At 44.5% G+C, this 24,353-nt stretch overlaps 2 protein-coding genes across 11 annotated transcripts in view; one reads left to right on the plus strand and one right to left on the minus strand.

Moving 5' to 3' along the window:
• SAFB2 (scaffold attachment factor B2) overlaps window positions 1–12,184 on the minus strand; it is a 36,800-nt gene extending 24,616 nt beyond the window's left edge. For 2 of the 8 annotated variants that reach the window (XM_064280348.1, XM_064280349.1), the window contains exons 1-8: window positions 11,921–12,180; window positions 10,690–10,777; window positions 5,974–6,038; window positions 5,684–5,887; window positions 3,009–3,071; window positions 1,937–1,964; window positions 497–1,019; window positions 20–69 (exon numbers count right to left, since the gene is read on the minus strand). In XM_064280348.1, the coding sequence (XP_064136418.1) occupies window positions 20–69; window positions 497–1,019; window positions 1,937–1,964; window positions 3,009–3,071; window positions 5,684–5,887; window positions 5,974–6,038; window positions 10,690–10,777; window positions 11,921–12,106 (1,207 nt within the window). In that variant the 5' untranslated portion in view covers window positions 12,107–12,180. Of the gene's footprint in view, window positions 1–19; window positions 70–496; window positions 1,020–1,936; window positions 1,965–3,008; window positions 3,095–5,679; window positions 5,888–5,973; window positions 6,039–10,689; window positions 10,781–11,920 lie in introns of those variants that run through there. The other 6 variants (XM_003421658.4, XM_064280350.1, XM_064280347.1 and 3 more) reach the window with 6 other exon arrangements.
• A 281-nt stretch (window positions 12,185–12,465) lies between these two features.
• LOC100677314 (scaffold attachment factor B1) overlaps window positions 12,466–24,353 on the plus strand; it is a 34,321-nt gene continuing 22,433 nt past the window's right edge. For 2 of the 3 annotated variants that reach the window (XM_003421657.4, XM_064280342.1), the window contains exons 1-2: window positions 12,466–12,778; window positions 17,030–17,114. In XM_003421657.4, coding sequence (XP_003421705.2) covers window positions 12,590–12,778; window positions 17,030–17,114 — 274 coding nt within the window. In that variant the 5' untranslated portion in view covers window positions 12,466–12,589. The remainder of the gene's footprint in view (window positions 12,779–17,029; window positions 17,115–24,353) is intronic. The other variant, XM_064280343.1, reaches the window with a different exon arrangement.

Below are 24,353 nucleotides of genomic sequence, written 5' to 3' on the forward strand. Positions count from 1 at the left end.
CACGTAAATTAAATCATACCTTTTTCGTCTTTAATGATTGGCTTTATATCTTTTTCTTCCTTCAAAGAGCTAGAGACAAAAGTTAGTGTTACTCACACAGGGAAAAAACGAAAAGGAACTAAATTAAAAGTATGACGTGCTAGAACTGAATACCTACCAGAAAATTAGTCTGAAATAAAATTCTGACACCTTTGCAAACTTATATTGGAAATCTGACTCCCCAAAAAATACAATGTCAGATTCTTAAAAGTCAACTTGATTTAGCTGAAGATAACCACTAACAATTTAAGAATACAACCATGGTAGGTTGAGAAAAAGAAAGGGATCAAGTCACCCACTAAAAGATACACAAAGGGAAATCACTCAAACATTCTTTAGAAGTTAACTACAGCTGCATCAGTCTGGCTGGCCAATTGCAGAAAAACAGCTTATGTGTGTCATTAAACGATCAATGAAAAGGAGATAGCGTCTGGTCTAAAACTGAGAAAAAACAAACCTCATTTTCTGATCAGCGCCCTCACTGGTTGAGGACTCTTTAGGAGCCGGAGGGACTTCATTACAAGCTTCAAAATCAAACTTCTTCACGTCTTCTTTGCTATCTCTGGGCTCAGGGCTTGAGGCTTCCCGGGGGGGCGCTTCTGCCACCTCCTCGCTAGAGGCGTCCGCGTCCTCTGCGGCTCTACTACTCTGCTCAACTGGCTTCTCTAGCCCTACAGGCTCACAGTCCGTCCTCTCGCCATCGCCTGTCTGCTCCACGGGCTCCCTTTTCACTACCGCTAACAGGGTGTCTGCCTTGCTCCACTGAGCGTGTGTTGACTCGCTGGCCAAATCTAAATCACCCTCCTCCTGCTCCTCCTCCGGGTGAGCGCTGTCAAAAAGGTCCTCTTCTTCCGCGAGCTTTCTGTCTGGCCCCACGCTACTTGTTTCCTGTGCCAATGGCTGCTCCAGCTCGGGACCTTCTTCTTTTCCTGGCTCAGATTTACAAGTTTCCCCCAAAATGTCGAGTATTTTCTCATTTTCTACGGATTTAACAGGAATAGAATGGCACAAGGTTTAATGACCAGGGAAATAAAGCAATCACAAATGCGGAACTGGCACGGCTGCCACACTAACATGAAGAGAAGGGCTAGCTACACAGAGATTGGAAAACCCGAGGGTACACAACGTTACCTGCTCCGACTACCTGCACGCCAACCGACTACTGCATTAAGCCTCTACGCTACAGGGAAGAGACAAGGCCCCCAGAGATTTAAACACCTACAACCACTGGGCTGTTTCTCCGCAGTCTTCTTCGTGTGATCGTTCAAGTCTGGGTCTTCCGACTTATTCTCCAAAGTCCAAGGTGCTGAACTGAATGCAATCACCATTCAACGAACAGCTCAATTTCCAAATTTCTTTGTATTTCTTTTAACAGAACAGTCCAACAGGAAAACCAGAAACTCGTCCGACGGCGGGAGAGAAATGCAGTCCGGAAGGGGAATAACATGTTGGAAACTTTCCTGAAGAAACTCTGTTTTGTCTTCTGGAGTCCAGTCACTTCTCGGGTTAGAACTGCCCTGACCGCTGCTTCAGCCTACCTTAACTGCATTAATCAGAACGGCAGCAGCGAAATATCACAAGATCTGTTTCATGTGCAGAAACACATGTAAGTATCATGGGGGGGAATGACTTAAGGCCACTGTATACGATTAAAGAGATGGCAATAAATTATCACTGCATCTCACCAAATGTATTTGACCTCAAGAAACCATAATACCACTTCAACAGATCTGGTGATATGAATGGGTTTCCAATCTCTGATCCTTGTATGATCTGGATTGTCCACCATTAAAACAAACTACAAGACGTAACACAGCTTAAAATATACATAGCTTTAAAAAAAAATAGTAGTGGGAAAACTGGCAAACCATAACTGTTGTGTTTCTGTTATCAGTACCTGGCTCCAATAGAGGTTCTTCAATATCCTATTTTAAAAAGAAAAGAAAAAGGAAAGGGAATCCACACGGCACTTTAACAACAAGGCAGATAGATACATTTTTCTGGCTAACATCCACTACTGTCCAGCCGATTTCAACTCACAGTCACCTGATGGGACGAAGTAAAAGTGCCCCTGCAGGGTTTCCAAGGCTGGACACCTTTATGGAAGCAGACTGCCACATCTTTCTCCCGTGGAGCAGCTAGCGGGTTCGAGCTGGCAACCTCTCAGTCAGCAGCCGAGCACTTAACCACTGGGCTACCAGAACGCCTCTTCCCCAATACAGGTGCCGATCGTCAGTAAATAAAATAAATGCCGCTTTCAAAAACCTGACTGCACTCCAAGTCTTCAAATTTAACACAATTCAGTGAAGACAAGCTCATTTTGCTAAGTTTCTCTCTGGCAGAGATGAGGTAATAGTAATTAATGCTTAGCCTGACCAATTCTCCCCTCAGGGCTTGTTCACACCACCCTCATTCCCAGCCCCAGCGGCCTCTGCCGCTGCCACGTTCCTCTGTCTCAGGGCCATGGCTCGCCCTTCTTTCTGCCCCCAACTCTCCTCTCCCTCTTTAGCCGGCTGCCTCTCACACAGCCTGGCCGCCCAACCTCCCTCACTGCCCTGTTTCCTTGACGAACACGCCTCCCTCACTTGACTGTCAACCCTGACACTCTGTTTTGCTCAACCTCTTATCCCTAGCACCTTGCACAGTTATTGCTGTTGATTCCGACTTACGGCGACCCCATGTGACAAAGTACAATTGCCCCATTGGGTTTTCTAGGCCGTAATCTTTATGGGAGCAGATCATCAGGTCTTTCTCCCGTGGAGCTGCTGGGTGGGCTCAAACCGCTCACCTTTAGGTCAACAACTGAGCATTTAACCGCTGCATCACCAGGGCTTCTTACCTAGCTCAGTATCAACGCCCCATCACTCATTTTCACACACTCACACACACACACACACACACACACATCCTTTCAGCTAATCACTCATCCAAAGGTTCCCACAACCACACAGAACCAGGTATTAACTCACTGGAGTTACTTTGAAGTCCAGCGATGAAGCATCCAAAGTGTCCCTGATGCGTTCCCCATCCATCTGCAAAGCAAGATAGAAGAGGACTTTGTGGAGACCAGGGCTTCGAACCGGTTCATTCTGGTTTGAGCCCCTGCTGAGAATTTGCCTTTCCATCCAGATGTACTGAATCAGAATCTACATTTTAATTAGATCCCTAGGTGATTCTTCTGTATAATAAAATTTGAGAACCACTGCTCCACTAGTGGGTCTCAGAATTGGTGCCTAACCAGCATTGTCAGCATCGCCTGGGAACTTGTTAGAAACGTACATTTTCAGCAGGGGTTTGAACCAGAATGAACCAGTTTGAAGCCCTGGTGGAGACCAGACACAGCCAGGAATGTCAAGGCCAACACCTCGCTCCTTTTTGGGCAGCCTGGGGGTCTATTTTTCCCAGGGCATCTACTGCCATAGGAAGTGTACTGTCAGATTATTCTGTCTCGTCACCTGCCTCCCTGCCCAAGTGCATGTGCTACAAGGACTCTGTAGCACCAGAGAAATTGTCTCTGACAGTGGCTCACAGACGGTGAGTGCTCTATTGATATTTGCTGAATGAACAAACACATTTATTTCCCAAGCAGTTTATATAAACCAGTGATCCACATCCCCCACCCAATCGCAGAATTTTCAGAGGAAATCCAAAAGGAAAATGGTTGACTTTGCACTCTTCTGCTTTTACTTGGTAGCAATGCTTTTTAAATAACACTAGCCAAGCACTTCCTCCTAGGCCACTTTGTTTACAATAAACACATAACAATATTTTTTAAATTGTTAAACAACCATTATCTTAAGTTTGCTAAAGTTGAACGCCTTTTATACAAAATGCAAAAATATCCTTTTCAAATATTTTGCTTTTATTTCTGTTCCTAGGTTGGAACCAAGGAGCCCTGGTGGTACAACGGTTAAGCTTAGCTGCTAACCAAAAGGCCCGAGGTTTGAGTTCATCCAGCAGCTCCTCTGGAGAAAGACCTGGCAATCTGCTCCCATTAAAAAAAAACAAAAAACCCCTGCTGTCGAGTCGATTCCAACTCATAGTGACCCTATGGGACAGAGCAGAACTGCCCCATTGGTTTTCCAAGGAGCAGCTGGTGGATTCCAACGGCTAACCTTTTTGGTCAGCAGTCGAACTCTTAAACACTATGTCACCAGGGCTTCATTCAGTAAAGATTAGAGCTAGAGAACCCTAACGGGCAGTTCTACTCTGTCACATGCGGGTGCTAGGAGTTGAAAATTGACTCAATGGCACCTGACAACAGGTTTGAACCTATACCCCCAACGCTTCCGTTAACCAAGAAGTCACAAACCACATACATGCTCTGAAAGTAGTGAGCACTTACAGAAGAGTTGAGGAAAGAGGACAAATCAGGCGGTCAGTGCCACACTTTCAAAGTGTGGCAATGTTTAGAGTTCTAACATGATTTCTGACCTTAAGGTTTAATGTTCAATCCTACAAGGCCACTTTTTCCCAAGGTTTAAAGCTGTCAGGTGCCGCTGAGTTGACCAGGATATCACCAGGTCTTCTCCCATGGAGCTGGTGGTGGTTTGAACCGCCAACCTTTTGGTTAGCGGCCAAGTACTTAACTGTTGTGCCACCAGGGTACTTTTTCTTCAGTATTATTTACGTCTTTTTGTACAAGCGTCTGACCTTGGGCATAGAGAACAACTTTTAAAATATCAACAAGATTATCTAAATGACGACGTTCTAAGCCATTTTTGTTTTCTTCTGATTACCTATGTGTGTGCTTTACAGCTACTTTTATTAAAGAAAGACACAGTGGCAGCAGAGTCAGGAGTAAGAGGAGGATATGGAATGCGCGGCTAATTGCCTCCATGAACGATGGCTTCCTTTGCCATGAGACCAGAAGAACTGGATGGTGCCCAGTTACCATTACTGAAAGTTTTGATCAAAAAGTCTATAGGAGGATCCTGATCAAAGAGAGAAAAATGAAGAACAGAGTTTCAAATTCTCATGGAATCCAGTATTTCTGGAATCCCACAGGCTCGATGAACCCCTGAAATGACTGTCCTGAAATAATCTTTAAGCCTTAAACCAAAAATATCCCCGAAGTTTTCTTTAAACTAAATAGTAAGTTAGCTTATTTAGTAAAAAAAACTTCTGCCTTGAACATAATACTCTTTTGAAGAACTATCTACATGGGATTAAACTGACAACAGCCATTTGAAAGATCAGATAGGAAGCTTAGAATACAGTGTTCACGTTAACAGAGGATAAGAATGCTGGTACAACTCGAAGAATGTCATCGTCACTGAATTATACGTAGATAAACTACTGAATTGGTGTTATGCTTGCCTGTGAATACTTTCAACAGTTTAACTTGGTTAGTAAAAGGAAATATTATTTTGTTATCAACTGTGTCAGCTTCTTACTTTATGGCTTATATCAAGCTTAGGAAGTATCCTCCAATACTACAGAAAAGCAATCCATTGTAGTTAACACCTTACCTAAACAGAATTTTAAATGAATAAAATTTACCACCAAGGCTTAAACGCCAAATTAGGTATCTACGGCAATTTATTTGGATGTTAAATGTTTTTCCTCCTATCAACAGCATGCGGTCATACGGGAGTGCCTTGGGACTCCTGCCATAATTTCACCACGTCTCCGAGTTACCTACAGCATGTCCTGGGAGCTGAGCTGGAAGTTGTCTGAGCTGTGCAGCCACATATTCTTTGCTGTCGCAAAGGGAATACAGAATGCTGTCCGTGCCATCCTCCTCAAAGTCTGCAGCGCTGCCGTTATCAGCTTCAGTGTCATCTAACACACTAATATCCATCATGTCAATATTCTGCAAAGTCTCCAAACCTGCTTCCATATCCTCCTGTGAAAGGGAATAGGAGGCATAAGTGACCATGTGTGCCAGAATACAGAGCTACTTCTGCCATCTCCACTGTTGACTCCACATACCTGCCCATCTCTGGAATCTTCCTCCAGGCCATTATCTTCTGTGCCTTCCTCCTCCGTCTTCTGTCCTAATTAGAGTAATTGTTCAATCAGGTTACACTCAATTTCTGGTATCATGATTCATTTACGTAGCACAATGTACTTCAACCTTGGTGACAACATGCTATAGTGCCACTAAAGAAGTGTCCTTTCTTCTACCATGAGTAATTTTGTCTCAATTAGTCTTCTCAGTAAGCCATCAACTGAGACTTGGGACTTCTGTAATACTGGAGCTTCCAACCTAAGATGGGCTAGAAAAAAAGGCCTGGCCATCTACACCTGAAAAACAGCCAACGAAAACCTTATGGACCACAACAATCTGATCTACAACAGTTCATCAGGATGGCCCAGAATGGGCAGTGTTTCCCTCCGTTGCACATAGGGTGACCACGAGTAGTGGACATCTAGTGGGCTGGAGGCCAGGGATGTTGCTCAACGTCCTACAAGGCAAAGGACACCTCCCTACCACAAATAATGATTTATTCAGCCCACATTGTTAATAGTTCACCATACAATGCCTTGCAATTTTAAAAACGCAGGGATGTGTTTGTGAAAAGGACATGGATGGGACCACTGATGACAGTGGTTAAAATTAGAGATAATTTTATTTTTGTTGTTGTCAGGCGCTATCAAATTGGTTCCGATTAATAGAAATCCTATGTACAACAGAACAAGACACTGTCCAGTCCTGTACACATTTTTGAATTTCCCAACTTATCTAAAATTTTATAATTTTCTTAAAAAAAGTAAGAAAATTTAACATAAAAAATTCCAGTCTAACAATCCCAAGTATTGCTTTTATACCTCGTATAAAACTTAATCTTTTATCAACAATTACCTTAAAAACTTACTTATATTACATGTCAGGCATGTAATATGGTTAACACGCACACTGTTCACCAAAAGGTTAGCGGTTTGAGTCCGCCCAGATCCACTTCGGAAGAAGGGCCAGGAAATAGACTTCTGAAAGATCGGCCACTGAAAATGCTATGGAGCCCAGTTCTAGCTAATAAACATGGAGTCACCAGGAGTCACCTTTAAGGCCACCGGTTACTGTGATCTCTATACCTCATTATTTAATACTTCCAACGACGCCAGCAGGTTTTACCGTCTGCACCTGACACTAAGAATGATTTGGCTCCAAATATGGGAGTCTTCAAAACTCAGCTCTACTGCTTCTCATTACATCTAACCACAGCGTGCGTGTCCTTTGGAAATACAGTGTCTAAAAATGTCTAGTAATTACACCCAATCTCTAGGCCTCTAAATAGCAGTCGGTAGTGCCCACACAGGATCCGTAAAGGAGAGCAGCAGACCAAAAAGCTTCCCAAGTGCAGTGGGGATGACAAAAACACAGTGGACAGACAGGCTGTACCACCACCCATGGGCCATGTCTTGGTTGGCAAAGAGCTGACGGGGTGGGTGGCACAGACTTGGGAAAATGACATTTTCGTCCCACACAGACCCTAATTCAAAAATGTAATCTTTGAAAACACACCCACGAGTTTTCAACAGCTTTGCCTGTTTACATGACTTAGGGGAAAGGAGTCTTCTGACTTGTCTTGAGAAGTCTTCCCTAAGGAAGTTGAGCGATTCTTTAACTTTTTGAAAGAAGGCAGTTACTCAAGAATCCCAGGTATCAGTCGAACTCAGTTGTAGTATCTGGAAAACACTTGGTCAGTGCCTCCTAATCAACGGTTTTATCCAATTAGGAGGATCTACCTCAAACTACACAACCAAACGCCCAGATGCTTCCAAAGAATGTCGCCAGCTCAACTTGGAAAATGTAGACCTGTAGGGACTGTGCTGTGGGTCACCTCTCTCAGGAGCCTCGCTGGCGGTAGTCAGTATTAGTTGCTATCAAGTCGCCCTCAATTCACAGCAACTCCACATATGACAGAATGAACCGCTGCATGGTCCTGTGCCACCCCCACGATCGGTGGCAAATCAGACCATGGTGATCTATAGGGTTTTTGTTGGCTGGTTTTGGGAATAGATGGCCAGGTCTTTCTTCCTAGTCCATCTTAGTCTGGAAGCTCTGCTAACACTTGTTCAGCAGCCTAGCAACGTGCCAGACTTTAACGACCACTGACAGAGGGCAGTGGCTGAGGTGTTGTCCAGGAATTAAACCCTACATGGAAGGTGCGAATCCTACCAGGGAAATCACCACTGCCCCCAGGGCTTGGTTAGCTCTCTATAAAAGGAAGGCGACAGGACCAGATCTTCTAAACCCTGCTAAAACTGAGGCTACAAACGTTCTCTTTACAGCCACATCTGTAACTCTTATTAAAGCTTTTCTGACAAAACGCTAACTCCAAATAGCTTTGATTTGACCTAAGTTTTCATCCAGACATTCAAATAGGCATTTGAAGCCCTCAGCTAAGGCCCTTGTTAGGGGCCAAAAACATTTTGATTAGTTAAGTCTTGAACCTCAGTGTTAAATCAGCAGCTACATAAAAAAAACTGTGGTGTTTTTAAGTCTTCTTCACAACTATTCAAAACCAGACTCTCAAATCATGGATGATTTAACACCTACCCCCAGAGGCATTCGTATGTTTCCTACTGCAGACCAGTCTCTCACATTCCGTATTTGCTCGGCTAGACCAACCTTAGGGCTGAAGTATGGACAGCGACATGAACGGCACAACTGCATCAACGTGCTAAAATTTAAGCTCACGTGCCTCATAGAACCTACATCGTAAAAAACTGAACCTTTAAAACACAGGCTTAAGGTTTAAACAATTTGATGAATTATGAAAAAGTCCTTCCAGGAAAAATTGTTAAACTGAATTTTACTTAATTTGCCAATGTTTTAGTTTCTTTCTACTTTCGAAGCAGCTGTCCTCCATTGTCTGAAATTCAGTGCTTCTTCAGATGAACGCAACATGAACAGCTGTGAGAATTTTTCTGTGTGGCACCTTTCAAAAAAAGCCTACAACACAAGAGTTTTCTATTACATTGTCCTTCTCACTGAAAATCTAATGACGACGATGATAGCCCACTAGTCAAGGTTCCAAAGTCGTAGAAAATTAAATGTTTCCAAAAATACATTGGTATCAGCTATAAAAAGGAATGAAGTACTGATACATGCCACAGCACGGACAAACCTAAAAACATCATGCAGAGTTAAAAGAAGCCAGACACAGAAGGGCACGTGTTATACAGTTCCATGTATACGAAACGCCCGTAAGGAGCAAACCCCTAGACAGGAATGAGATTAGCGATTGCCTAAGACCGTCAGAGGCAACATGAGCAGCGACTGCTTAATGAGCACACGGTTTCTTCTGGACTGACGAAGGTGTTCTGAAATTAGACAGGGGTGACGGTGGTACATCCTTGTAAATACGCTAACAACCACTGATGTGTGTGCTTCAAGTGAATTTTATGGTATGAAAAACGTATCTCACTTAATACAAATGCAAGTCACCCGACTGTACGTGTAAAAAGTGTTGAAATGGCAAATATTTTATTACTTACAAACTTAGTACAGAAGAAAAATATGGGGATAAAATACCAATGCAGTACAAATACCCCAACAACACATTTTGGACCTAGCAAAGCTGGATCCTATTCGATTTGGAAAAAGCCTTGATGGTGAAACGGTGAGGTGCTCAGATACTAACCAAAAGGTTGGCAGTTCAAACCTACCCAGTGGCTCTGTGGGGAAAAGACCTAGTGATCTGTTCCTGTAAAGATTCAAAAACCCATTGACGTTCGGTTGATTCTGACTCATAGCAACTCTATAGGGCAGAGCAGATCTGTCCCATAGGGTTTCCAAGGAGCTCCTGGTGGATTCAAACGGCCAACATTTGGTTAGCAGCTGTAGCTCTTAACCACTACACCACCAGGGTTTCCCCTGTAAAGATTACAGCCTAGAAAATGCTACAGGACAGTTCTGCTCTGTCACATTGGTCGCCATGAGTCTGAATTGACTGGACGGCACCTAACAACGTTCAGTCTTGGGTTGTTGTCATTTTCCTTGGTTTGAAGCCTGTATTTTGAAGCAGAAAGGAAGCCCAGCAGGGGTATTTGGTTGGTCAGGTCAGCTGGGGCAGCTTGAAAAGTATGCCTTCCTCTGGTTCTTTTTAATCCCAACGCCAACAGCAATTGCTTACTGCCTGCGCTTATCTTGGCTCCTCCAGCACCCTTGACACGACTGTTTATTAGGTGACAAAGAGTAAGCCTGCTTCTTTGAGCAGGGCCACTAAGGGTTAAAGAGATCCTTCCCCACCGGGCAGAGAGAACTAGACGAGTGCTAACAACCAGTTCTCTAAATTCTCTAAAAAGAACGCTGGCAGTGCAATGGTTAAGCACTCAACTACTAACTGAAAGGTTCGAACCCACCCAGAAGCTCTGTGGGAGAAAGGCTGTTGTTGTTGGGTGCTGCTCAGTCAATCCCAACTCACAGTGATTCTACAGGACAAGATAGAACTGCCCCCATAGGGAGCAGATCACCAAGTCTTTTCTGCTGCAGAGCTACTGGTGGGTTTGAACTGCTGACCTTTTTGTTAGCAGCCAAGCACTTAACCATTGCAGCACCAAGGCTCCTTCCCCCTAGAAAACCCTATGGGGCACCCTAGTCTGTCCCATGGCATTGCTATGAGTTAAAATCTACTAAAGGGCACACAGCAAGTTCTCCAAACACTCAAGCATCAAACAACAATAAGTACAAATGGATACCTTTAACACATTTCTTTGTAGTCTTCTTGCTGGTGACGTCTAACTCTATGTCAAGTTCATCAGGATCTTGACCTTCTTCCTTAACTGCCTACTAGGAAAAAACAAAATTTACAACATTATCAAATGCTGCCTGGCACAGGCTGTTCTTCATAAGTAACAATCTCCCAGTAAACAAAAGCAATTCCTTCTTTGTAAAACTCAACTCTGCTTCTGCTATCTGGGACTGCAAGCCCAAAAGGCACAGGATGGACTCAGTACAACTTGGGTTCTCTCTGGGCCCAATGCCCAAAGTCAAAGGAAAGGCACACCGCAGGGGTCTGTGAGCCGGAGCTCCAGCAATGGGGTCGATGACCAGGTCTGGAATGGGCACTGCCCAACCTCCTAACTTTAAGTTAATGCTGAAACAAGTAACGGACAGGCTGAACTTGATCCTGCATGGGTGAAGGGCTGGGTGGTGTTCAACAGGCCATCTTTGACCTCTGGGGAAGAGCAAACTGCCAGGTTAGGTTGAAGGTTGGTGGTTTCACTCATGAGGTATTTCAGTGCCTTCCATGTCCTTGGCATAAGAGTGGTCACTCAAACGGGAACTGACAAGGTTTCTACCCTGAAGCTTGTTCTAATAGTGGAGAGAATCCCCACGTATATTGGTTTGTGCTAACAGACTGCACAGGATGATAAAGTGGAAGACGGAGAGATGGAGCAACACTTTCAACAGGGCAGTTAAGGAAGTGACATATCACACAGACCAGAAACGATAAGGGGAGGAACAGTCCAAGCTGAGGGCACAGCAAGTGCAAAGGTCCTGAGGCAGGAACGGGACCAGCCCGCTTTTCCTGTAAAATCTCAAAGACTCTTCACACTCCCTGTTAGGTCGGCGACCCCATGCTCCAGGGGAGGAAACTGAGACGCATGGAGAGAGAGCAAGGCACTTAGCCAAGGTCATAGAGTTGAGACTCAAAGCCGAGCCCCGGGAGGAGGCCAAAGGCCACCCGGGTGGCTAAAAAGTCCGGCTTTCAGAGCACTTGAGGCGAGGGGTTGAAGGAGGGAAGGGAGCAGGGCACAGCGTGGGGTGGTGACGGGCCAAGGTCACAAAATCGGGTCCCCGGGTCCCGGACAGCTCGAGCCGGGGTCCCTACGAGGGGGACGGGCAGGGACGCCCCGGGCCCGGGCTCCAGGCCAGCAAGGGGGCGTGCCTCGGCCCCCCACGCCACCCCGGGGCCCCAAGCATCACCTTTTTGAGCCGCTCCATCAGGGCGCTCTTGTTGCCGCCCGTGTCCAGGTTCCGTTTCTTCAACTCCGCCCGCAGATCGATCACACGCAGATCGCTGAGCCGCCGCGTCCCGGTCTCTGAGGCGCTCGAGTCGACAGCGGCCGTGTCAGAGCCCGAGTCGCCCGGCCCTGCTAGAGTCTCCGCCATCCTGGGCTTCCCGTCTCCGCCACCTACTTCCCACACCGCCGGCAGCTGTAGAGGCTCTGAACACAAAATGGCGCCGCCTTAGAGGAAAACGCACTCGCTTCCTCCCGCCCCGCTTTCCGGCGCGCATGCGCGCCGCCCCAACCAGCGTTCTTAACCTCCCGCGCGCTCGCGCGCCGACCAACCGCACGCTCCCCGCCACAACGCGCAAGCGCCGTAACTGCAGCACGCAAGTTTCTCGGCCATCCCCGGCGGGAGGCTGCTGGGGCGCAACGCGCCTGCGCGCACCCCCCGCCAAGGCTTTTACCGCGCATGTGCAGATGCGTCCCGAAGCGTCGTCCTCGCGCCGAGTGCGTCTGCGCAAAAGCGAGGCGCGCCGGGGCGGCTGGAGCGGTTCCCTCTCAGGCGGCGCCATTTTGTGCTAGAAGCCGAGATTCAACCGGCCCGGTTCTGTGTGAAGTGGGCGGCGGAGCCAGGGTCCCTGGAATGGCGGAGACTCTGTCAGGCCTAGGCGATTCGGGTGCGGTGGGCGCAGCTGCTCTGAGCTCCGCCTCGTCGGAGACCGGGACGCGCCGTCTCAGCGATCTGCGGGTGATCGACCTGCGGGCGGAGCTGAAGAAACGGAATCTGGACTCCAGCGGCAACAAGAGCGTTTTGATGGAGCGCCTGAAAAAGGTAGATCTTTGGGGGGTGGGGGTGAAAAGAGGGTTGAGGGTCCCCGCGGCCGCGACGGTTGTTTCCTCGCCCTCAGGTCCGCCCCCGGCCCCGTTTGCGGCCTGCCCGGCCTGGCGCGAGTCCCCGCGCATCGCGCCGCTCTCGGCTGCCCCCAGGCCCCAGCGGGAGCTTAAAGGCCGAGAGCGTGATTTCTGAGGCCAGCGGGGCCCGGGTTCAAATCCCAGCGCTGCATTGTGGCGGGGAAAAGAGGAGGGGAAAAAAAAAAAAGCAACGCGGACGGGGGAAACGGTCTCGGTCCGCAGCTCGTGGTGACGGGTGACATCGGCCACGGGCTTGTGTTTTCTGCATCAGCCACTACGTCGAGGGCTTTCCTCTCGTTGTCTCATCCTATCGTCTGTAACTAGACTTGGGAACCTGAAATGTTCACCTTAAGGGACTCGGCCAAGGTCACACGGCCAGGAAAGGGTGGCGTAGGGGTTTGAATCCAGGCCGGCTGGGCTCCTGAGCGCGTTTTTCTCTGGGAAGATCCTCCTCGACCGTTAGGGCCCAAAAGCCCGGGGTATGGGGGTCAGTTACAAAATAAACAAAGAGGAAAGCGTTTAACGATTTACCAGCACTAATCGGGAGGAAATGAGAGGATGATGGTATTTAGTTATTGTTCGGTGACGTGGGTTGATTGCGACTCACAGCTACCCCATGTGTTACAAAGTGGAACTGCCCCTATAGGGTTTTCTTGGGTGTACTTTTTATGGGAGCAGATCGCCAGGCCTTTCTTCTACAGAGTAGCCGGGTAGGTTCTAACTAAGCTTTTCAGTTAGGACATCTCGCTTAATCTGCGTGCCACCGAGGCTCTTAGTATTTACTCAAACCCATTACCGTCGAGTCGGTTCCAACTCATAGCGACCCTGTACAACACAGTAGAACAGCCCCAAAGGGTTTCCAAGGAATGGCTGGTGGATTCAAACTGCTGGCTTCTTTGGTTAGCAGCCCAAGCTCTTAACCACCACTCCACGAGGCCTCTTTGGTGTTTACAGTAGCAAATAAATGTATAGTACAGTAAGGCTTAGAGAGGAGTGAAGGAGAGCTGCGGAGCTTCACCAAGAGACGAGTAGGGACTCAGGGTTCTGCCAGGCCTTAGTGGCCTAACCATGGGCAGGCAAGGCATTTAATCCCGTCTGAACTTGCTTTTTCTGTGCAAAGAAGAGAATAATGGTGCTTTCGTTTTAGGATTAAATTGAAGAGCATCAAATGGGCTGGGCATATTGCCTGGCCCATCTAAATAAGTCATCGCTATTTTATCATAGCTCATAACCGGGTTATCATAGCTCATAACCAAAAGGTTGGCAGTTCAGATCCACCAGGCGCTCCTTGTGTGGGGCAGTTCTCCTGTGTCCTGCAGAGTCGCTATAAGTCGCAATCAGCTCGATGGTAGCGGGTTTATCGTAGTTCACTCTTTTGCCACCATTTTGTTACCTGCAAAACAGGGGCTCTAACCTGGCGCAGTACTGAGTGGTGTTTCATTCTGTTGTGCACGGAGTTCCTAGGAGTCAGAACTGACTCGACGGCACCTAGCAACAACCCCGTCTTGAGAATTTTATTCTGAGGGATCGATGTGAAAAGCACAATTAAGTAAGTTAGTGCGCTTTTAAGGAGCCTGGTGGTGCAACGGTTAAGCGTTTGGCCACTAACCCGAAAGTTGGAGGTTCAAACCCACCCAGCTATACTGCCAAGAAAACCCCCTGAGGCAGTTTTACTCTCTTGCGTGGGGTCACCATGAGTGTGAATAGACTCAACAACACCTAACAACAGTGCCCTCCTACTCTCCTTGCATTTTCCTCATTCTTTTTGACTTCCTTCTTTGCTTGCCCAGGCCTTGGTATGTCTCCAGGGTAATGTCTCAGCCTTGCCACCTACCCCCCAACCCTGTCCTGCAGACGGTGGGGCTGGTGACTCATTCCACCCTTCTGTCTCCCAAACAACCGAGAATCAGGATTTCATTATATATTGGTATTAAGAGGAAGTAGGGATTATTTCCCGTTTCCCTGATGAGGAAGATGAAGCTCACCAAATGAAAAACCAAACCCAGTGCCTTCGAGTTGATTCCGACTCATAGCATCTCTATAAAATGAAGCTCAGGAGGGGTTATTTGACTTGCCCAGGGTTATTTGGGCTTTTCTAACGGAAGCCTCTGTTCTTTTTACTATGAATACTGTCTCCTTTTAGGCAGGGCAAGGAAGTTCTCTGACCGAGATGTGACCAAGAGGGTGGGAAGACATGGTCTATTTTTCTTACCGATAGCGGGGCTCCCGTCAGCAAAGCCTAATTGAGGGTTTTTACCCTGTCCTTCCCAGGCAGCACGTGAGCCTGTATATACTCTACAAAGCTGGTATGATGGTATTGAATATTCTTGTCAGTTTGCTGGCTGAGAGACTGGCTGTCGCTCCAGGAATCCCCCATCAGTATCATCTCTGAGGGGACAGATTATCCCTCCTCCTCTCTCAAATACCATCAGCCTATACTCCCGTCTGCTCTCCCGGCCAAAAAGGATACCGCCGGTTTTCTCTCCTGCTTTTGTCATCCAGTTAATATCTCTCTTGTTTCTCTAAGAAGGGCAAAGGAACAGGAGATGGAGGGAACACTAATTTTGCAAAGGTCTACTCATGAGTTCTGCTCCATCCTAAAGAGTCCCTGTGAGTCGGAATTGATTCCGCGAAGCAGGTTGTTTTTTTTTTTTTGGTGGAGTGGGGGAGGTCAGTACTAGTCGGGATTGACTCAATAGCAACTAAAAACATTGACGATTTTATAAGAATGACTCAGCACACAGTCTCCCTCGGGCTAACCTTGTAAACACTGCACCCAGGAGAGACACACTGAGGGCCGGAATAGGACCCCTCCCACCTGGGGCAGTTCTTCCCTTCTGCTCCTTTTGCTGCTGGCTCAGGGTGTTGCGTAACTGACTTTCCTGAGGAAGAGGGTGAGGGACTTTCTGGTTTGCTTTTCTGACCCTAGAGCAGAGCTCCTACTTCTGGTTCCCGTGAGAGCAGAGACTTTCCTTGCGTCTGCTACGAGACTAGCTGTGGAGCCCCTAAACCGTGTTCCGGGAAACTCCGTGATAATCTTTAAGACTTCTGACCTCCCCTGCAAAAGAAAAAAACCAAACCCGTTACCATTGTATATTTCAACTCATAGCAATCCTGGAGGACAGAGTAGAACTGTCCCATAGGGTTTCCCAGGCTGTAAATATCTGTGGTAGCGGACTGCCAGATCTTTTCTCCCACGGAACAGCTGGTGGGTTCGAACTGCTGGCCTTTTGCTTAGCTGCAGAGCTTTTGCTTTTAAAACTCCCTCTAAATAAAACACAGGATTTAAAGTGGGTTTAAGGTAAACTTGTGTTCACAAGGTATCATAGTAAAAAGAGAAAGAGATATCAGTAAAATCTAAACTCGAAGCCGGCTTTCTAGGGATGCCATCATTGGGATTGTTCATCACTGGTATGCTGAGTGCCTACTAGGTGTCAGACACTGCTGAATATGGGGGCCATTCGAGTGAAGGACTGGAGCTCTTGGCGTGGGAGTCAGGTTTGCTCAGAGATCTAATTCAGTATCACATGAGGCAGGGTCACCTAGTTGTTGAGAGTAGGATCTTAGGGGTCAGTCACAGATGCAATTGTGATTGGATGAGGTGGCGTGTGTCGAGTCTGGCACTATGCCTGACACACGTTAGAAACTCCGGGAGGCCAGTAGTGTTAGCGCTCTATCCAGACAGTACCGAATGCAGGCATGGCATGAGGGAGGTTAAACAGCACACTGTTGGGTAAAGTCAGGAAATCACAAAGTGTGCCTTTCTGTTTGAGTTAATGTAGTTCCCTTGGGCCCAAGAATGGAATGGAACAGATTGTGGTGGTGATAATACTTAAAAGAAGCCTGACGTTTGTCGAGCGCTTGCTTTACGCGGATTATAGAGCCCTTGCAACAGCTTTCCAGGGTACGTACTATTATTAGCTCCAGGTTTCGGAAGAAAAGGAAACTTAGGGCAATTGAATAAACTTGCCCAAGACCACACAGCTCACAACGTAGTCTGCTCCGCAGCCCTTGCTCTGACATAGAGTAAGAGATGGTGGGATAGCTCTTGGGCGAGAGGGGCATTTCCACCTCATCAGGTCTTTAAGTCCTCTTCTCACCTGAAGGTTTGTTCTGGAAGTCGGTCGTGTACTGGCTTTTTTGGTCAACTTTTTTTTTATTCTCCCTTTAGGCAATTGAAGATGAAGGGGGTAATCCTGATGAAATTGAGATTACCTCCGAAGGAAACAAGAAAACATCAAAGAGATCCAGCAAAGGTATCAAGGGTTTTATAAACATTCCTGATGTTGAGAGCTAGGTTTACTTGGGCACGTGGGGAGTCCTGTGGCTTCATATGTTCTCTCGAGATCCCAGCATTGCATGGTGTTACCATGGTACCTGGCAAAGGGAATGGGAGGAAGATTCAGGCTTCTATTCGTTTTCCTGTGTACGGTTGGCAACTGTGTGTACTTACCCAGAACCTTCAAGTTCTTTAAATACAGAGTATTTAAGGTTGAATTTTCACTTGCTCTGACTCGTAGAGAAAACTTCCCTTTTAAATATCACCTGGCCAAAACAGAAATGTTAGTTTTACAGACATTTGTTTCAAAAACTGCCTACAGAATAAAAGCACATTCCACATGGCCTTAATGACCCTCCCTGTCTCTCCCTTTCCTGTTTCCTGTCCCGCCTCCTCCCTCTAATACACCTTGGGCTTTAGTCAAGCCCCGAACACAGGGTTCACTCTCTTGGCCCTCTGTGCCTGAGCTTAGGTGCTTTGCCCACTCCTCTTCCCCACCTGTCTGTTTCCAGGGCCTAGTTCATCAAGAGACTACTTCCGATCCCACAGTAATAATTTCTTCCTCCGTAGGTCCCCCACACTCCCATAGCCTAGATCCTTATCCCTTGATTTTAGACTTATGTCATCCTGCCTTGTCATAGACAAATTGTAGAGTACAAGGGCCATATCTTCCTTATCGTTCTCTTCTCCCTCAGTACTGACTGAGTACTTTAACTCAGTGTAACATTCAACTACTGTTTGAAGAAGGAACAAGCTAAAATTGGGTCTTTGGACTGTCCTGAAAGTTCTCTTGTAATTTAAGGTCTTATTGCTCAGGCACCAAAACAAAATGAAATCTTTATGTTACTCTGCACCTGGTCAGCAGTGAAGAATTGGGTTTGAGATGTCTCAGAGGCAGGCACCAGTGTCAGCCAGACAGTTTGATGTAAGCCCTGGGATAACAGCAGTCAATGACTTCACTTTGAAATGAAATCACTTCTGTAGTCTGCGGTACATGATGCATTTTTGGCTTTGCCAAGTAAATGTGTGTGCCAATGCAAAGAGTGCTGGAAAATCAACACACAAAACCAGTTAAAGACTATCGCAGTGAGGGGAAGACAGCCTGTACATCTCCTTTTTGGTCCCCCCCCTTTTTTGTCTTTTAATAAACATTTACATAAAAGCTCTTTTAAAAATACACTCATTGAGTAAAAAGAATAGCTGTTTTTTTCTCTGTCAGGGGGCAACCCACCATTAAAAGTTTGGCTGTACTGTTGCAGACTTTTTTGTGGGAATGCAGTCATTTGAAATAAACACTTACAAACAACTACCTGGTGTGTAAAGATACATAAAGTGGTTTTTTGTCCTTTTAAAGAAAATAAGGTTCTACTCTAGAAGTCCCTGTGGGGCAGTTCTACTTTGTCACTTGGGTTCTCTTAAGTCGAAATTGCCTGATGGTACCTAACAGCAACAACTACAGATAATGTTCCGTAATTTTCATTTTTCAATCAACACGTCAAGGATATCTTTTCATGGTGCTACAGCTAAAGCAAATAGACCTCATTCTGATTTGACAGCTTAATAGTAATTCTCCTTGTGAATGTACCACAACTACGTTCCTCAGTCACCTGGTGAGGTGGTTGCCAGTTTTCACTCAGCACTTCCAACTTTCAATGGTGCCAATAACCAGATGTAGAAATACATTTTTCTATACAGTACTAGAAATCCAGAGTCAGGTTGGTTGTGCAATTTATTTTCATATAGCTACAGACAAATTGCTCTCCAACAGGCTGTTAGTATTGGTTAATACAACTGGTTAATACTCCTATCAGTAGAGGTAAGGGTGCCTATTTCTTGAAATTCTCATTTAACAGAGAATGTTCTCTTTCTAAATGTTGCCTATTGTATAGAAGAAAATTTCCGTTATAGTAATCTACATTTTTCCACAGGTAAAAGTTTTGTTTGCGTTTCCTCACAGATTAACCGACTTCTCATAATTGGCCATTTATGTTTTCTGAATTGCCTTTTAATGCCCTTTGCCCGTTTTTCTCCTGGGTTGTTTGTCACACTGAGTTACAAGGGTTTTATATAAAATGTTGCTGGTATTTTTTTCCCAGTCTGTCACCTGACTTTACTTGTTTGTGGTGTTTTGGTGTTCAGGTTTTAATTTTTTATGTAGGCAGAGCTGTCTACCTATTCTGTGTGGCTTCTGTATTTTATATTGTATTTAAAGAGGCCAACTTTTGCTTTAAATTTGTTTTAAAAATCCTATGTTATGACGTAATGTTTGTGGTTATGTTTTTACACTTAGATTTTTAATTCATTTGGAATTTGTTTTTGGATTTGGTACTAGGTAGGTAGTATCCAAAATATAGAATATTTCTGTCACCCCAAAAAGATCCCTTGTGCCCATTCCCAGTTACCCTCCAACCAGTGTTGTGATCACCGTAGATTGGTTTTGCCTTTTCTACAACTTCCTATAAAATGGACTATGCAGTACAAACTTCTGTCTGGCTTTTGCTCAGTGTAGTAAGTTACTTTCTGAAACTTAAAGTAAGTTTTGATATTTAACGGAACAAGCCTATAAACTCTAATGAATGATTTTCGAGTGCTTTATCATTAGATTTTATTAATATTTTAACTAATGATATTTTTATCTTTTTTAACCCTTTTGTAGGTTTTTTTTTTTTTTTTAATTTTTTCATGATGCTGTGATTTTTCACTAATGGAATGGATGTTGAACCATGGTTGGTAGTTTCTTATTACTTGAAAAAATGGAGTGCCAATTGCCAGTGGGGCATGTCAGTCTCATGTTCCGTGTAGCATACCACACATGTGGGACATACCCGTCCCATGGTGCATCACACTGCCTAGTTACACGTGAGCCATAAAGTATCTTACTCGATTTTCCGAAAAAAAAAAAAAAAAAAAAAACAGGAAATACTAACTGGACATTGTGCTCGCTGCACATCTTTGTTACCGGTTTGATTTAGAGTGGGCCGTATCAGTACCCAGGCGGCCCAGGGGATAAAAGCTACAGCTGCTGACCAGTTCACATCCGCAAGGCACTCCTTGGAAACTGGGGCAGTTCTGCTCTGTCGGATAGGCTTGCTATAAGTCGGATTCGACTCAATAGCGATGGGGTTTTCTTTTTCTTTTTTTAAATTGGTACCATGTTCCGTGAGAGCACATCTCACACGTGGGACATTCTGGTCCCATGGCCCAGGAAGTGCATCACATACTGTTGTCACCCCAAAAATAACTCATCTGCTTGAATATTTCTGAATGCTGGTAACTTCCCAGTAACACAAAGCAAATAGTAAGCATATTTGAAAGCCTCATCTCACCGTACAGAAGCCAAAATGGAAGTTGCATACAATCACTCCTCCAGAAAGCATCCCCTCATAGGAATGGTTCTAAACATTCAAATGTGGTGCAGACCAACTTCCTTGTTTTTTAGGCAGTTGCACCAGTATCTGCCACAATGCCAGACATACTAAAGTGGCTCAGTTGCCTGGCAGTAAACCTCCTGGGGTCAAAAATGTAACATGGGCATGTATATCCTATGGTCCACAAAAGGGTTAAAGAACAAATAATTTCAGCTTTCTTCCAAAATAGTTTTGCACCAGTAATTTGCTTAGCAGAACCTTTTCTTACAATTTTCAGCAAAGTAAATTTCTTTGTATTGGCATTACCAGAAAGTCCAGATTAGAAGAATGTTCTTTGGTGTTTGAGAATATTTTATAACTGAAAAAGCGGAGTCACATATTTGCTCTTTAAGGTGTTACCTAACTCCACCTTGCTGGGTTGTTTTGAGTTTTCGTTTGTTCTGACATAATTTCAGACTTACAAAAAAGTTGCAAGAATAATAAAAGAATTCCCATATATCCTTCATTTAGATTTTCCTTCCCCGCCTTCTTGTTCTGTATATTTCTCTCCCCACTTATGCATATACACACGTATACCTTGCCCCAAACTATATGAGAATAAGTTGCAGATGTGTGCCCATTTGCTAGACACACTGTAGTATATCCTAAAATCAGGGATATTACATAATCAGAAGTTATCAAAATAACTTAATATTGATATAATACTGTTATGTAATTATAAGCCCATTGAGATTTAGTCGTTTGTTCCAGTGATCTTCTTTATAGCCAAAGAAAAAGCCATCCAGGACTGCATTGCATTCAGCTGCCTTGTCTGTCTAACCTGGACAGTTCCTAAGACTTCCTTTGTATTCGTGACATTACCATTTTTGAATGGTAGAGACTACTTATTTTATAGCCTGTTTTTAATTTGTTTTCGAATGCATTTTTTTGCGTGGTGTTGTTAAGGTCTTTGGGTGGTGTAAACACTTTGCACACAACTGCTAACCTAAAGGTTGGTGGTTCACATCCACCTGGTGGCACCACGGAAGGATAACCTGACTATCTGCTTCTATAAAAGTTACAACCAGAAAACACTGTGGAGCAGTTCTCATCTGTAACACGTGGGGTTGCCATGAGTTGGAATCAACTGGAAGGAAACAGGGTTTTTTTTTGTTTCATTATTGTTGGTTTTGGGTTTGTGTGTTTGTTTTTTTTCCCCCATGATTAGATTTCTATTATACACTTCGTTACAAGTACCACCCAAAGTGTTAAGTTCTTCTCAGTGTATCACATCAGGAGACACAAGCTATCAATTTCAACCATTACCAGAGATGTGAACTGACCATTTATTAAAGTGATATTGGCCAGGGTTCTCCATTGGAAAGTTACTATTTACCCTTCATAATTGTATCTCTGGGGAAAATACTTTGAGATATGTAAATAGCTTGTTGATTTTCCACATTTCAGCATCCACTGATTCACGTTTGAATCAGTTGTTATGATGGTTATCTAATGAGGATTTTCTTAAATAATTAAGTAATTAAATTGTAACTTAAAATTGTATAGGGAGCCCTGATGGTGCAGTGCTTAAGCTTTTGGCTGCTGTGCTAACCTAAAGGTCGGGGTTTCGAACCCACCAGCCACTCTTCAGGAGAAAAACTCCCATAAAGGGGTGATCCGCTCCCATCAAGGTGGTGGTGGTGTTTGCCATTGATTCTTGACTCATAGCAGCCCTATAAGACAGATTAGAACTATTCCATCCAAATAGTGATTTTGTAATTTTATTATTCCTTCTACATTTACTAGTTGTGTTCTACTGTAAGGGATAGCTTGCCTTTCTTCCCCATTTATTTACATCAGTGTGAATTCAAGGATCCTTATTTTATACGATAGGTTATAAGCCTATACTGTCATTTTTTATTTTGACACTCAAATTTGTCCTAGTGGGATCCCCTTCAGGCTGGTTCCTGTGTCTTTTGACATGTCCACCTCATTCTTGGAGTGTATCTTGGCTTTCTGGCCCGAGAGAGTGTTCCAGGCTCATCTTGTACTTTCCTGCCCCATCCCAGCAATCGGTCATTTCTTCAAGGAACCTTGGTTCCTTTTTTTTGGAGAGTGGTGTTAGAAACCAATATCTGGGCACTCTGATGTGCTCTCTGCTCTGATGTGCTCTTTGCTCCAGGGACGTCTTCCTAGACCAGTGCCGGGTGTGTGAAGTCCATTGGGGTGGGTGTGATGTTAAATACCATCAAAGCAGTCAGAAGTGAGCCAAAGACACGTAGAAATGTGAAATTACAATAGGTTATCGGTTGGTTATCTTGGATTTTTGAGGTGGCAGTTGTAGTTTCTGCAAATCAAAGACTTAAGTAAAACGAACATTTAAGTATATGTAACGTTCTTAAATTAGAGGAGTCCCTGGGTGGTGCACATGGTTAAGTGCTTCTAGCGTAGGAGAAAAGTTGGTTGTAGAAGAAAATGGTGAGCCCTGGTTCTGCCAGGTGAAAACCTGCTGCTTTTCTCATCAAGGGGAGAAATAAAGTAAAAAGAGCAGCCAGTTTATGGTAACCTACTTAGATTTTTGCCTCATAGCTGGAAGAGATTTGTACAAAAACCAACATACATGTTCTAGAATTATATCAGCTTTATTAAATATGTAATTATTCTGTGGAAAGTTGCTGGTATTTACAAAGATCTCTGAACATGTTTTGAAGCTCAGAGCACGTCCTCCCATAGAAATGATAGAAAATGGGAGTCAAGTTCCCAGCCAGTCCACCAACAGCTAGCACATGAAGTATTGAATCTAGCATTACACGGCCTTCTGTGTTTAAATAAGATACTCCTGAAAACACGAAGGAAATTAGAATATGGAAAAATCAGGTAACACACACTTACGCAACATAAGGAAATCCTTATCCCTGAAAGAGGTTTACAGAAAATAAAAAACAAGCCTCAATTATGATATAAATGATTAGATTTGGGGTTTTTGTCTTTTTTTTTTTTTTTTTTTTTGCCCCAAGTGTTAAATATTTTATACAGTTACAAGATTATGTTAATTGCTGGAAGTGGATTAATTATTAAACATAGGCAAGTTAATTTCTGTTTCCCTTCTCTTACTTGCAGCAGTACTTAGTAACCTTGAAAAATTGATACTCACACTGAGAAAAAGGCCTGGTAGAAAGTGAGTTTCTGTGGTGCTGTTTCTGTCTAGTGGCTGGCTTAAAGGGGATTGCTCAACCTTCCTTGCAAAGTCCCTCAGGCAGAGCTCCGTCTTCTTGCAGAGGAGCTCTAGGAAGCTGTGTCTCTGGCTAATACTCACAGCTTTACTATGTTATAACTTGCTTTTTGAGGCATGGGCTTCCACATGTAATTTATGCATGTGATTTCATTCTTCAGAGTGAAAATTGTCTATCAGTTTGATTTTGGCGAACCTGATCTTAAGGCCAGAATTTCATTTTTGCCATACCTAATGATTTCCAATTTGCTTCAGTTCTGCTATCTCTAGTATCATTTGCATTTAAAATTTTGTACTTATTATCTGTATAAAACTTAAAGGTAAGTGTAGTAAATTAGCAGATTATCACATAAGTACTCCTGTTTGGGTGAAAGTGCTCACATGCCTGTGCTTGAACTGTTGGGTCCGTAACAGATGGTAAATATTTTTAACTTGAAAATAAAAAATAGTATTACTAAGAAGATTTAAGAGACAGGGATAAGGGTGTTAGGGAAAATGTATAGTGTAAAAAGTGGAATGCAGGTCTCTTAAGTATCCAGCCTCTTACAGTTTTTCATAATTTTTTTCCTCAACTTTAGATCACTAACCTTGAAGAAACACCTGAAGTTAAGCCGTTCCTTCCAATTCACTTTAGCTC

The sequence above is a fragment of the Loxodonta africana genome, chromosome 3, assembly GCF_030014295.1.
Source record: "Loxodonta africana isolate mLoxAfr1 chromosome 3, mLoxAfr1.hap2, whole genome shotgun sequence".
Taxonomy (NCBI): Eukaryota; Metazoa; Chordata; class Mammalia; order Proboscidea; family Elephantidae; genus Loxodonta; species Loxodonta africana.